Source organism: Protopterus annectens, chromosome 6.part0, assembly GCF_019279795.1.
Source record: "Protopterus annectens isolate FY-2018-M chromosome 6.part0, PAN1.0, whole genome shotgun sequence".
NCBI lineage: Eukaryota > Metazoa > Chordata > Ceratodontiformes > Protopteridae > Protopterus > Protopterus annectens.
Genome location: NC_056737.1, coordinates 384,171,914 through 384,186,265, shown reverse-complemented (window position 1 = coordinate 384,186,265; position 14,352 = coordinate 384,171,914). Strand labels below are relative to the sequence as shown.

The 14,352-nt window shown below is 43.8% G+C and overlaps 1 protein-coding gene across 1 annotated transcript in view; it reads right to left on the bottom strand.

The window, feature by feature from the left end:
• The window catches only part of PSMA6 (proteasome 20S subunit alpha 6), a 502,474-nt gene that overhangs the window by 156,145 nt on the left and 331,977 nt on the right, over positions 1 to 14,352 (bottom strand). The window contains exon 5 of the mRNA XM_044074125.1: positions 13,015 to 13,193. Within this exon, the coding sequence (XP_043930060.1) occupies positions 13,015 to 13,193 (179 nt within the window). The remainder of the gene's footprint in view (positions 1 to 13,014; positions 13,194 to 14,352) is intronic.

Below are 14,352 nucleotides of genomic sequence, written 5' to 3'. Positions count from 1 at the left end.
AACTGAACTGGAAAGTTTTGACTCTGCTCTTCAGTTAGTCCCACCCACACTCCCTGTTTTTGTTTTGGTGTTAATCTTAGTGGCCTTGAAACTGCCCGCCCATCTTGTAAATTTGTGTTTGGATACTCCTTCTGGGCCCATCTCATTTGCTCACTCAACTGAGTGCAGTGAGATCATATTCTGATTTCAGGCACTCCTACTGTGTACAAAGAGAGCATCTGGGAAACAAAAAAAAAAAAAAAATTAAGCTTGTTTCCTGCCTTTCCTGTTAAGTGGTATAGACTATTTGTAGGCTTCCTAGCCCCCAAGCCCTTCTATGTTGGAGGGAAGCCTTCTAGCTTAGTTTTTTTTCTAATAACTAGCCAGTTTTCTAGTTTCAGCACTCAAATCTGTTTCTTTGATCTCAGCACTTGTTCAGAAAGTACAGTTTTGTACCTACCATAAATGTAGATGTTCGAAGATCCACATTGCTGCAGTCCTAACACTTGGGTAGTCCGCTGTCCCAGTCGGCCCGAATACCAAAGTATATGGCTGACGTCGGTCAAGGCGCATTAGTCTGACGTCAGGACGTCAGGGTACAAATGCGCATGACCGACGTCATATCCTCAGTCTTTTCTTGCCCCAGATGTCAGAAGACCCTAAAAAGATAAGGCTAAAACCAAAAAACACCACACACTCCTGCACCAAATATATATACAATATATACAAATTTACAAGAGTATAACCTCACCCACACAACCACCCCTAAACACAGAGGGAAGGAGGGAGGGTAAATTGGACTGCAGCAATGTGGATCTTGAACATCTACATTTATGGTAGGTACAAAACTGTACTATGTTCTTCATACCACATTGCTGCAGTCCTAACACTTGGGTAGAATCCCAAAGCAGAGGTAAGGGAGGCTGGCAAATCATAAGGAAGCAGGAGCTGACAACATGCCCTGCAAAATAGCCGTGGCAAAACCAGCCCTAGATTTAGAGAAGAGAGGAAGGTGGTAATGCTTAGAGAAAGTATGCACTGAACTCCAAGTAGCTGCCTCCAAAATATCCTTAGTTGCCACCCCTTAGAAATGCTGTTGAAGTGGCAGTAGCCCTAGTGGAATGAGGCCTAATCCCAGCTGGAATCTCCTTGCCATGATGGGAATAACAAAATGCAATGCAAAACCCAATCCACTTAGAAATAGTTTGTTTTGACACAGGCTTGCCCTGAGAACTCAAAGCAAAAGAAACAAACAACTGCTGAGACTGCCTAAAATCCTTAGTCCTGCTTAAATAATAACGCAACTGCCTGTGTACATCTAAAGTGTGCAAAATCTTTTCCCCCTTATTTTGGGGATCTGCATAAAAGGTAGGCAAATGAATAGTTTGGTTTAAAGCCACACTAGAAACCACTTTAGGCATAAAGGAAGGATTAGTACGTAAAGATACCCTATCCTTATGAAAAATCAGGAAAGGCTCAACCGCCATAAGGGCCTGCAATTCAGACACCCTTCTTGCAGATGTAATGGCTAACAAAAAGCAGTCTTCCATGACAAATATTTCAATTCAGCAGTAGCTGCAGGCTCAAAAGGTTGTAGAGTGAGTTTCTCCAACACAAAATTGAGGTCCCAAGCAGGAGTAGGAGCTCTCGTGGGGTCTTATATTCTTTGCCCCTCTAAGAAATTGCTTGAACAAAGGATGAGAAAACAATGGTGGGTCACAATCATAGTGAGCTGAAATTGCTGCAGCATGAATCTTAATGTAAGAGAAAGACAAACCTTTGTCCAATAACTCAGTAAGATATTGAAGAGCCACACTCAAATTTGGCTCAGAAACATCCAAATCCTTTGCTGCACACCAAAATAAAAATCTCTTCCATTTTCCCTGCGTACACTTTCCTTGTACTAGGTCTTCTGGCTTCCATAATCACATTCAAAACTTGTTGAGGAAGCTGAGACCTGCTATGGTTCAAAACAGAATATGCCAAGCTGTTAGATGAAGAGAGTGAAGCTTGACATTGAGCAGATGCCCGTCCTTCTGAGACAATAGGTGTGGAATCAAAGGTAAGGGCCATGGAAGCTTCCTTACCAGACTCCTCAGCAATGGGTACCAGTGCTGGCGAGGCCAATCTGGAGCTATTAAAATCATCCCTGGCTTGTCTTGTCTGACCTTTAGAAGTACCTTTGGGAGGAGAGGCAGAGGTGGAAAGGCATACACATGAAGATTTTTCCAACTGAAAGAAAGAGCATCCACTTTCCAGGCTGTGTGATGAAACCTTTTCGTGCAAAACTTTGGCAGCTGGTGGTTTAGTGGAGAAGCGAACAGATCTATGTCTGGAGTTCCCCATGACACTGTCAATGTCTGAAATACATGAAGATCCAGTTTCCACTCGTGGGGATCCATGATTTGCCTGCTTAACACATCTGCTAAGGAGTTCTGTGCTCCTGGCAGAAACCTTGCTTGAAGATTCAGCTGCAAGCTTAGCAGTCTCCCACAAAATCATTGCTTGCCTGCATAGAGGATAAGAATGTGTTCCCCTTGTTTGTTGATGTACCACATGACAGTAGTGTTGTCTGTTAGAATCAACACCTGCCCTGGAAGAAGTAAATCCTTGAAAGCCAGTAATGCAAACTGGACTGCTAACATCTCCTTCATGTTGATATGTAGATGCTGCAGTCTGGCAGGCCACTTGTCTTGTATCCACTTTCCATTCAGATGAGCTCCCCAAGCTGTGTCTGAGGCATCTGTCGTTAGAATCTGACTCGCCTCTGGCGGGTCACAGAGAGTCCCTTGTTTAGGTGACATTCCTGAGCCCACCACAAAAATTCCTTTTGAATGCAAGGTATTATTTGAATGACAGTGTCCAAATCCTGGCAGTGCTGTGTCCATACATTTTGAGATACCATTGTAGCTTCCTCATATGCAGTTTGGCATTGGGAAGTACCAGAATACAAGATGCCATGAACCCTAAGGCTTGAAGGACTGTCCTTGCAGTCAGCCCGGACTGATGAGATAGTTGATGGAAGTAAAGAGAAAGATTCTTTTGTTTGTCCGGGGTTAAAAGGCCATCTGGGTTGCTGTATTCAGTCTCACACCCAGAAAGCACATGTCTTGAGAGGGTACTAGACTGGACTTTATTTCGTTCACAGAATACCCTAGGCATCTTAGCACTGCTATCACATATTCCAAATGCTGAAGAAGCACGTCCCTTCCTTGAGCCAGAATCAGGCAATCGTCCAAATAAGGATAGATTTGTATTCCTTTTAGCCTGAAGAAAGCTATCACTGGAGCCAGAACCTTTGTGAATACTCTGGGCAGTAGATAAGCCAAAGGGCAATGCAGAGAACTGATAATGAGAATTCCCAGCTCGAAAGCAGATACTTCCTGCAAATTAGTCTGATAGGAACATGAAGGTAAGCTTCCTTGAGATCCAAAGTTACCATCCAGTGATCTTTGCCCAGCAGAGGTAAAAGCTGTTGTAACGTCAACATTTTGAACTTGGGAATGTCCAGATAAGTGTTGAGGATAGACAGATCCAAAATTGGTCTCCACGTGTTCCCCTTTTTTGGTACTAGGAACAGGCGAGAATAAAATCCTAGGCCCCTTTCTGGCACAGGAACCGGCTGAATGGCCCCTATTTGGAGCAACAGAGAAATTTGCTTGTGAGCCTCTTTCCTTTGTTGAGGAGGAACGTCTGGCATACCTTTGAAAGGAGGCAAGGTATGGAAATAAAACCTGTAACCGTGGTGAATGATATCCAATACCCATCTGTCTTGGGTAATTAAACTCCAGTTTTCTTTGAAAAGTGCCAACCTTCCTCCCAAAGGTGCTGCCAGACGAGAAGATTCTGGCAGCTGAAAAGGCAGGTCATTGTGTCTGTTTACGAAAGGACCGACCCCTGCCCTCGCCAGAAGACTGAGCAGGTGAACTCCCTGTTCTAGGCCTAAAAGAACCTTGAGCTCTGCCTCTACCACATCTAGACCTACCCCTAGACTGGGAATCATAAGCAGGATATGTCCACCCCTTGGTAGGCCAATTTCTACTAAACTTCGGAGGCTGAACCTGCAAAAAATCTTTAACAGTCTGCATAGACTTAGCCTTGTCTTCCATTTTCTTTAGAACTGCTTCCACAGGCGAACCAAACAACACATCAGATTGTAAAGGAGCATCTAAAATCCTTGTTTTCACATGCTCAGCTAAATTCTGATCCCTCAACCAGGCGTGCCTGCGAAGAACCGAACCAGTGGCAGCCACCCTCGAAGAGGCCTGCACAGCATCAAAACCACATTGCAAAGAATGCTTACCCACCTGTTCAGAAACATGAACTAAATCCTGCAACTCTTTACACTCAATACCTTCCGCCAAAGCATCTACCTTAGACTTTAATTGTGAAAGGAGATAATTTTGGTATTTCAACATGTGAAACTGGCAATTCAAAGCTCTCATGGCCAAAGTGGAAGAAGTATACACTTTCTTTCCCCATCTATCCAAAGCCCTAGCCTCTTTATCTGGAGGAACAGGATTTTTAACAACAGAAGCCTTAACACCTTTAGGCCCCTGTGAGACAGTTTCTGGGTCTGCCCTAGGACTCTTAAAAAGATACTTATGAGCTTCAGGCAACCTATAATATCTATCCGGTTTAACTGGAGCAGGAGGCAAAGAGTCAGGGTTCAGAGAAGCCTCTGCAAAAACATCCTCTACCACATCTAGAACAGGAGGTATAGCTAAAGGCCTATGCTGGGGCAGAAACAAAAATTCCCTAAGCCTTTTCCTGGAATCAGAGAAATCCTGACCTTCCCATTTAAAATGCTCCCTCATGGAATGAAGAGTCTCTGAAAATGAAAAATCCTCAGGAGGAGAAGCAGAAGGAGTAGAATCATCTACATCAGAGTAAGGGGAATACTCCTGCAAGTCTTCAGCCGAAGACTCAGAAGCATCCGAACACTGCTCAAAACTCCCAAGCTCAGGTTCCACCCTAGGCCTCTTATCAGGAGGGGGCATAGAACCTCTAATCATTGTAATCAAATCTTCTGCCATCTTAAGCATATGCTTCTTAGGTACAGACCCTGAAGAACTAGGGGTAACTCCTGAAACAAAACCTGGCCTGCCCCTGGGAGAAGCCTTGGAAACAGCAGGGGAGGACCTAAACACCTTAGGAAGGGAGGGAAGAACAGCTACCTGAGAAGCCCCTTCCGCCTGGCCTACCTCCTGAGAGGTCACATCTTGCAGTAATAAAGTCTCTCCCTGGGATTCCAAAGAAATTTCTGGCTGAACCCCTGGCTCCACCGAGCCCTCTAAAGAACCGACGTCCGGGACGGACAGTTCTTCCAGCCTAGGCTTTGCTGTTTTGTCCGACGGCATTTTATAATTACACCGCTTCCCAAAAACTAACCTGGCACAATCTAATCTTCTCTTTATAGTGCGTTTGTTAAATCTAGCACAAGAGCGACAGCCAACAACGTCGTGCTCAGGCCCTAAGCAAGGTATACACAAGGTATGGTAATCCCTATGAGGTATCTGTTTCCCACAAGAAATACAGTTATTCACTTTTTCTGACATCCGGTAAAATACTGAGGCAAGAAAAAACCAAAATAATCCCCAACGGGGTACTTAGCCAACTTGGATTCGGTCTGAAACTCCGACTTCGGAAAATCTCAGAACGCCAACCTGCACTTGCAAAACTGCTTCTGCATCGGACCATGCGGCAAAAAAGACTGAGGATATGACGTCGGTCATGCGCATTTGTACCCTGACGTCCTGACGTCAGACTAATGCGCCTTGACCGACGTCAGCCATATACTTTGGTATTCGGGCCGACTGGGACAGCGGACTACCCAAGTGTTAGGACTGCAGCAATGTGGTATGAAGAACATCTCATTGTAGCACTACATAAGCTGCAAATTACTACAGCACTCAACTTTCCTCACTTGTCTAGTGGAAAGCAGTTTTTAGTACTTAATAAATAAGCACTTATCCAGGCATGTCTAAGGGTCAGCTCCCCAGTGATTTCTCCTGTCTACCTATGAATCTGGGCATCTTGGGGCAATGCAGCAATTGCCTCATGTACACAGACAACCCTCTCCTCCTACCACACAACTCTACAACCTGTGAGAGATGCACTTATATAGCCAAACTGGAAGCAAAGCTCTCTTCACCCAAGACTGGACTAAACAGTCAAGAGGAGAAGGTAAACACTTGCACCGCACCACACTCATCACATAGTCCCTCAAAACCTACACCACCAAAACACACACATAGAAACACAAAACACACACCTACATTCGCAGAGGCTCTCAATAAAAACCTGCCCAAGCATCAGGGACATCCAAAGCATAAATGCAAGCAAACTCCACACCCCAACACAACCCAAATGACACACAGCCCACAAACTCAGTGTGCCACTCAACCACAGCCCATAAGGCATAACAACGTACCCAACACTCTAGTCATAGGTGACTCTATAGTCAGGCACACTGATGTTCCACTCACTACACCAAACAAGGAGAAAGTTACTGTCAGCTGCCTGTCAACTGCCAGGATCCGCCACATAACGCATGCACTCAGGTCACTCCACAATAAGTACAAATATGACGCTGTCATTGTCCATGTTGTTGTGAATGACCTGAGACGTACCTCCCTGGACTACATGAAAAGAGACATGGAGGAGCTCTCCGATCTTGTATCCCAGGCAGGTATGACCCTAACCCTAAGTAGCATACTGCCACCACCCAGAATGATATCACAGTACAAGGACAAAATGATTGACTTCAACAATTGGCTAAGCTTCTGGTGTCATTCTAAGGGGATCCAGTATTTGTCTGCCTGGGACAACATGATTGACAGTCCACGATGCTTTGCCAGAGATGGCCTGCACCTGTTGCCCTTAGGATTCCGGATACTGGCTAAGACTCTTGCAACCCCTATAGTGCCTTTTTTAGGCAAGGTTCAAATGACAAATTCACCACCGTAACAGGTACAAGCAAGCAAAATCTGAGGGTAATGCTACTCAATGCTAGAAGTCTAAACCTCAAAATGCACTCACTCGAGGCACTCCTTAAAATGGAGAACATTGACATCTGTGCAGTGACAGAGACCTGGTTCAAAGCTCCAGAGAGCACCCCTGCATTACCAGGCTTCAATTCATACCACACCTTTCGCCACCTAACCCAGAAAGAAGCACTAAAGGTGGAGTGTCCATATTCATTAAGGATATCTACACCTCAGGCTAGTTGCACAGCATAATGCATCGAGATTATCCAAGTGCAACTAACTCTGGGCAAGACCGCCATCCAAATTGTAGCTTGCTACAGACCCCCCCACCATGCCCCAGGATTCACACTCCTCATTTCTTGATACACTGGAAAGTATTAGGGTACAACCCAACACCCTAATAATGGGTGATATCAACTACCCCACCATTAACTGGGAAAACTACTCATGTACCAACTCTTTTGCTCAACGTTTTCTAGAATTCATAAATTCCAATGCCTTGGATCAACTTATTCACACCCCCACCAGGGGCAGCAATATCCTAGACCTGGTCATTACCAACATGGGAAACCGATGTTCCACACCAGAGGTCAATTCCTCGTTGGTCAGATCCGACCACAAGCTAATCAGCCTAGACATCCACATCCCACCCCCAGCCCCAATTAGGGAAACCATCGTAAAAAACTTCTCAAAAGCCAACTTCACACTTCTTAAGACAGAAGTGGCAAACTTCGTGACACCCATGCAGACGGACAATAGAGGTATGACTGCCGAATCCTACACAAATGCACTTTATAAGCACTTACACAAGTGTATGGATCATGCTATCCCTAATAGAACCAAGATGTTATCCTCTAAAAAAAGGAAGCCAATCTGGTGGACCTCTGCCATAAACAAACTCTACAACAGAAGAAAGAAACTGTTGCAAAAAAGAGTAAAATCCCATGACTGGAGGAACTCCCTGATCAACTTCAGTAAGAAGCTGAGTCCCTCATAAAATCCTCCAAAGCTAGTTACGAAAACAAAATTGCCACTGACTCTAAAGACAACCACAAAGCATTCTATAGCTATGTCAAGAATCCAAATGGGAACACTCAGATCTGCTCTGAGTTAGAGCATAATGGCACTAAATATACAGAACCAACTGATATTGCCAACATCCTAGTAGATAGGTTCAGTGCTAACTTTACCCCCATCTCACTCCCTAGAGGGCCAATCTCTATACCTGAAGAATGCAAAGTTCCTATAATCACGGCTGCACAGGTAAACAACACACTCTCCAAAGCCAAGAACACAGCATCTATGGGACCTGACAATATCCCAGGCTGCGTTCTACACGAACTACAGAATGAACTGGCACCCTACCCAAGTACCATGTTCAATCATAGCCTCACCTCAGGCTTTGTACCCACTGAATGGCGCACCGCGACAGTTATCCCACTCTACAAAGGGGGAGCCACGACGGACCCCGGGAACTACCGCCCCATTAGCCTGACGAGCCTGGTCTGCAAGGCCATGGAACATATCATCATGGAACGCATACACAAAGACATTGGTAATCTCCAAACTCTGGACCCTACACAGTTTTGATGTGTAAAAGGCAGATCATGTCTCCTAAACCTGATTGACTTCTTTGAAGCAGTCACCAAAGCCATAGATCAGGGTAAAATGGTTCACACAGCTTATCTAGATCTCGCCAAGGCTTTCGACACCATCCCCCACTCTGGAATTATAGATAAGCTCACTAAACTAGGTATAAATCCCTATGTCACAAGATGGGTTGCCAACTGGCTCACGGACAGAACCCACACTGTGAAAGTAGCGGATTCCAAATCCGACATCAGACCAGTGACAAGTGGAGTACCATAGGGTTCAGTCCCGGGTCCTCTCCTGTTTGGTATCTACTTCTCTGAAGTGCAGGCCAACACAGAAGGTCTTTGGCTAACAAAGTTTGCAGATGACTGCAAACTAGGAGCCATAATCGAAACTCCTAACGATGTGGACAAACTACAAAAGGGCCTCAGTGAGACCGATACCTGGTGTCAAAGCCATGGCCTGAAGCTCAATGCCAAAAAGTGTATTGTCATCCCCTTTGGTAAAAACTCTGTACCCATGAACTACCACATAGCTAGTAGTCTACTTAATGCCGAAAATGTGATAAGAGACCTTGGGACACAGGTGGACAGTAGTCTCTCCTTTGATAATCACATTGCCACAGTGGTCAGGAAATCCTTCTATGTGGCTCATCTCATCACAAAAGGATTCTCATCCAGAAAAAAAGAGGTCATTGTTCCCCTCTACTCATCACTCATTAGACCCATTATAGAGTACAACGCCCCTTTTGGTATGTACCTCACAAGACATCTACAACAACTGGAAAGACCACAGAAATACCTCACAAAAAGGATTACTGGCCTCAAACATATGCCCTATGCAGACCGTCTCAAAAAACTACAGCTTTACTCCATCGCATATCGCCTACTCAGGGGCCATCTCTGCCTAACATACAAAGCTATGTCAAACCCAGAGCTGTTGGACATGCTCCACTTAAAGAAATCCCAATCCCTCCGAGCTACACGCTCTAGGGACCTTAACCTTGTCACCACAGTAAACAGAACATGCTGGAGGGATAGATTACTGTCCCAGAGACTTCCCATACTCTGGAACATACTACCTATCTATGTCAAACAGAGCTCCTGTTTAGCACACTTCAAGAAAAATCTTGATGATTGGATGGGAAATGGGAAATTCACCCCGGGGATCACTTCTGTGGCTCTGCTCGACAGGGGCACAGGAAAATAATTTTCTTGGGTGGCGAAAGCCATGGTACATTTTTTGGCTAAGCTTGTATGGGCCCTAGGGCCAATAGGCTAGTACCTACCTATGACACCTTACTTCCTGGGCATTGTAGCCAATCAGGTCCCTTGCTTCACAGAAGTGGACCTGACTGAGTCTTGCTTGCCAACAAATCAAAAAAGCAGAAAAAGTTTGCAGTTGTACAGTGATGTCACACAGCCATGCGGATGTCCACTGTGAGGTGCCAAGGAATGAACACAGGAAACGGAGAAACCCGCAGCTGCTGCATGGGGGCCCTCATTCACAGGGGAGATAATCGGGGGCTCACAGCTGCAGCAGGTTCCGCTGGTGCCCAACGCCAGCTATGGCTGTTGCAAAGTATCTCTGACTCCACTGCATATCTTCAGTGATGCTTTTTGTTAAAAAAAATATAGTGTTTGTTTTTTAAAACCTTCGATACTCTGTCCACACTTCTAAACAGAATACCGGAGTTTGTATAGTGTTTTCCGGACTAATGGAGAATTATTCTGATTTCTAGATAGTCCGAAAATAAACCAGACAGGTAGCAAGCCTATCCCATACACTTCTTTCCATCTCTCTGTAATTGGCAGTATAAGGGTTGGGGGGGGGGGGGTTGAAATTAATTATGACTGGGTCTCACTAATCATAAACAAGAAGTTATATGTTCTCAGACTGGATTTCAAGATTCACCCCAAGCTTCACCTGACTCTCAACTTGAGAGTCTCAAGTTGAATTCCTGATACTCACTTTTCAAAAATGTAAAAAACGGTTTACAAACAAGGACTCAATCATAATTTTCTATAATACAGACAAGTACTCAGTTTACAGAGTCATGACCCACTGGCAGTTAGTGTGGGTTGGGCTGAGGAACTGATTTGTAAGAGGCAGTTCTGAATTAACAGTACGACTTGAGGCAGATTCCTGGTTACTAATGATAATGTAGCTAGCACCTTTAAAACAGTAGTCTTAGGACCGATTCTTAATTACTGATGAAACAGCTAGCCCTTGTAAAACAGATGTAGTATGGCACGGTGACGTTTTCCTTGGGCGGTTACACTGAGATGCATGTAGATCAGCAAGTCATTTAATCTGTGGTTTCTGCAACTGTCAACAGTGGGCTTATTATATTATTTAAGCTTATGCAGAGATGGCCGGACCCTACTACCCCTTTTTATTCATAACTAATTTTGACAAGAGTTCTCTGACAAAATCATGTGCTTTGAACATACAAATGGAGGGGGCCAACACACAATACTGCTCTCTTTCTCAATCCTGCCACTAAAAAAAAAAAAAACTTTAAACACAACATTTTACCAAACTGTCTGAGCAACTTTAGAATGGGCTTCCACCATTAAATAATGTATGCTGAGCTGGATCCAGCACTAGGTGACCTAGGCAGCTGCCTAGGACCTGCTGACTGGGGAAGGGGGGGGGGGCTGCCACAACATTTAATTTTAATTGAACTGCTGAACTCCTGTGTGTACCATCTTTGGATGAGATGTTAAACTGAAGCCCAATCTGTCTGCCTACATTAATGGTAGGTGCTGTGAAATCTTTTACATCCACCTGTGCCACTGAAAAGAGTAGGGGGAAATTCTCGAATCCCCTGGCCATATTTCCCCTAGTAGTATAAATAACACGAAGGGTCGCCCTGAAAAGACGTTACTCGCCTAGCTGGACTAACCTGGTGAACAATGGTTCATAGGTTCATACTAGGCTATCTGCCCTAGGGCATTTATAAGCCTAGATAGAATGTGTTTGGCTTTCGCCACCCATTTTAAATTTATTTTGCTATGCCCTTTTTTGAGGTTAGTATACTGTGCCTCTGTCTAACAGTGACACAGAAGTGATACCCAGGGTAAACCTACGATCTCCCATCCACTCATCAAGATTCCTCTTGAAGAGAGTCAATGAGGGACTCTGCCTAACCTGGACAGGGATTTTATTCCAGAGTGAAGGGAGCCTCTGGGTTATGAATCTGTCCCTCCAGCATGTCCTATTTATTTCAGTGCTGAGGTTATAGGTTCATAGGTTCATACTAGGCTATCTGCCCTAGGGCATAAATATTCAGCACTGCCAAGTCTCAAACCCAGGACCCTGTACACTATAGTCAGAGCAATGTACCACTATACCATTTGACCTGTTTTAAATTCATGATATTTAAATTAAACATTTTAAATTAAATTCATATCTTTGCCTTCATTTCAAAAGTAAATGGAAAAATAGTATGCACGCTGACAATTTTGAGCAGTGTTTATGGTAAATGGGAGAGTGGGGGGAGTAATGGGATACAAGAAATGCTGGTGGGGGCTTAGTCCATTTCCCTACCCAGAGCCCCATTTGCCTAGGGCGTTGCTCTAGTACGGGCACTTTTCCAGTATTTATTTGGTGCAGGTAGACCAGGATGGGGGCACTGGGTGGTGTGGTAGGGGCACTGTGGAGCCCAATTGCCTAGGGCACCAGTTGACCTAAGGCCGCTCCTGCCCATTTGACCATGATTTAGCTCTGAATGCCATGGCTCCCTTTTTAATTTTAAGAAGCATTTAATATAGGTGCTAATATGTTCCAACATGGAGTAACTGTTATCAAGCTTCTGAATGGCCACTAGACCATGAGCCTGTTGTCAAAATCTGATTCTCCAACTATGGGATGCACTATGGAAAGCAAGTCACAGTGGAACAGAAGGAAAACTAAGATGAAAAGGAAATGTATTCAGTGGTGGTCTGAAAATTAAATATTTAATATCATAACACCCGCTGATATTTTGATGTTCCAGGAGAAATTATGAAAACAATGTCAAGACATTCAAGTAATACACTCTCACTGCCTGTCTTTACTTATTAGTTTTCTTTCTGTCCACACATTAACAATTTGCCAACAAGGCCAATGTACTCTGGCTCCACCCCACAAAACACCCTGTGATTCAGATCACTGCATGAGAACTCCAAAATGTTGTTCAGGTCACAAACCAAGTATCACAATATCAAAATTATAAAATGCAGGCATAGCAGCATTGTCAACATGTTTACATCATCATGGATAACAAGATGGCAAACTGTATAAAAAGGCAAAATAAATAAATACATTACTGCTAAACTAAATGTTTTGAAGCTCCTCCTTAAAGTAGATGCTAATCACTGAAAGGCAAATTTTAGTCTAAAATGCACACCTTGACAACAGGAAATTACTTTTACTGGGTACTACAATAATTTTAGATTCACTCTCATACCTCTATGGTTTGTTCATATGTCCAGTCAAGTTTCTTCTTCACTTTCTTCTCCAAAAAGCTTGTTGCTTCTGTCTGTTTTACCCCTGCAGCAGTAGCCTTAAACCCACAGTAATAGCCAGCAGGGTCACATTTATATACCTGAGGGCCAGTTTCTTCATCAACACCAATTAAAATCATGCCTGTAAACACATAATTATCAGGTTAGGCATGGTTTGAGATCAAAAGCACTGAACAGCTAAACACACTGTGAAGTTTAATAAACCAAAAATAGCTCTTCTTCATCTATTAAATTCTTAATCTGCTAAAAAAATGCTAAACATTGTGGCTACTTCAGACACATGCAAAGACACAGCATTTTTTTTGTTTCAAAAAAACTATATAATCAGTCCTACACTGCATAATATGGATAGCTCAGTATCAACACTGCAATCAACATCAATCAATTAAAGATAAACTTCTGTCCAACCTGAACCATACATTTTTTTAACAAGTGTCATCTCAAACCACTATCACAAAGGAGAAAACTGAAGTGGAAGTTCATTACTTTTCGGTTATATTGGATGTCTCTCTTACTTTGTAGAGCATATGTGTAACTGCTGGTAGTATATAAACCAGGTAAGGAGGACATTTTGTTTGGCAACAGGCATAACATTCTTACAGGGAAAAGAGAAGCTGTCTAACATCCAAGATAACATCCCAGGACATTTAATAAACAGCATGAAAAATGACATCTCTGGGTCACTTGAATCACTTTTCAACTGAAGCCTTCAGTCGGGTTTTGTGCCCAAGGAATGAAAGATGGCTACAGTCATTCCCCAGCACAACTGAGGTCCAACCACTGATCCAGGTAATTACAGACCTACAAGTCTTACCAGCTTCATATGTAAGGTCATGAAAAGAATCATCATGGACATGATAAATGAGGACATAGGCAACCTGCAAATGCTTGACCCATCACTTTCGCTTTGTTAAAAGACGGTCATGCCTATTAAATCTGGTATACTTTTTTTGAGGGGGTCACCACTGCAAATGATGAAGGTAAGACACAGCTTCCCTCAACTTGGCAAAGGCTTTTGATACAATACCCCACTCAGGCATTATAGACAAGCTCACTAATTTAGGTATAAACCCTTTTATCACCTGCTGGATAACCAACTGGCTCACTGATAGGACCCAGGAGATCATAATAACTGAGGCCACCTCCACCAAAAGTACAGTCACTAGCAAAGTCCTCCAGGGCTTGGTACTGGCCCCGCTCCTTTTTGGCATCTACTTCGCTGAAATGGAAGCGAATGCTGAAGGTTTATGGCTGACTAAGTTTGCAGATGACTGCAAGCT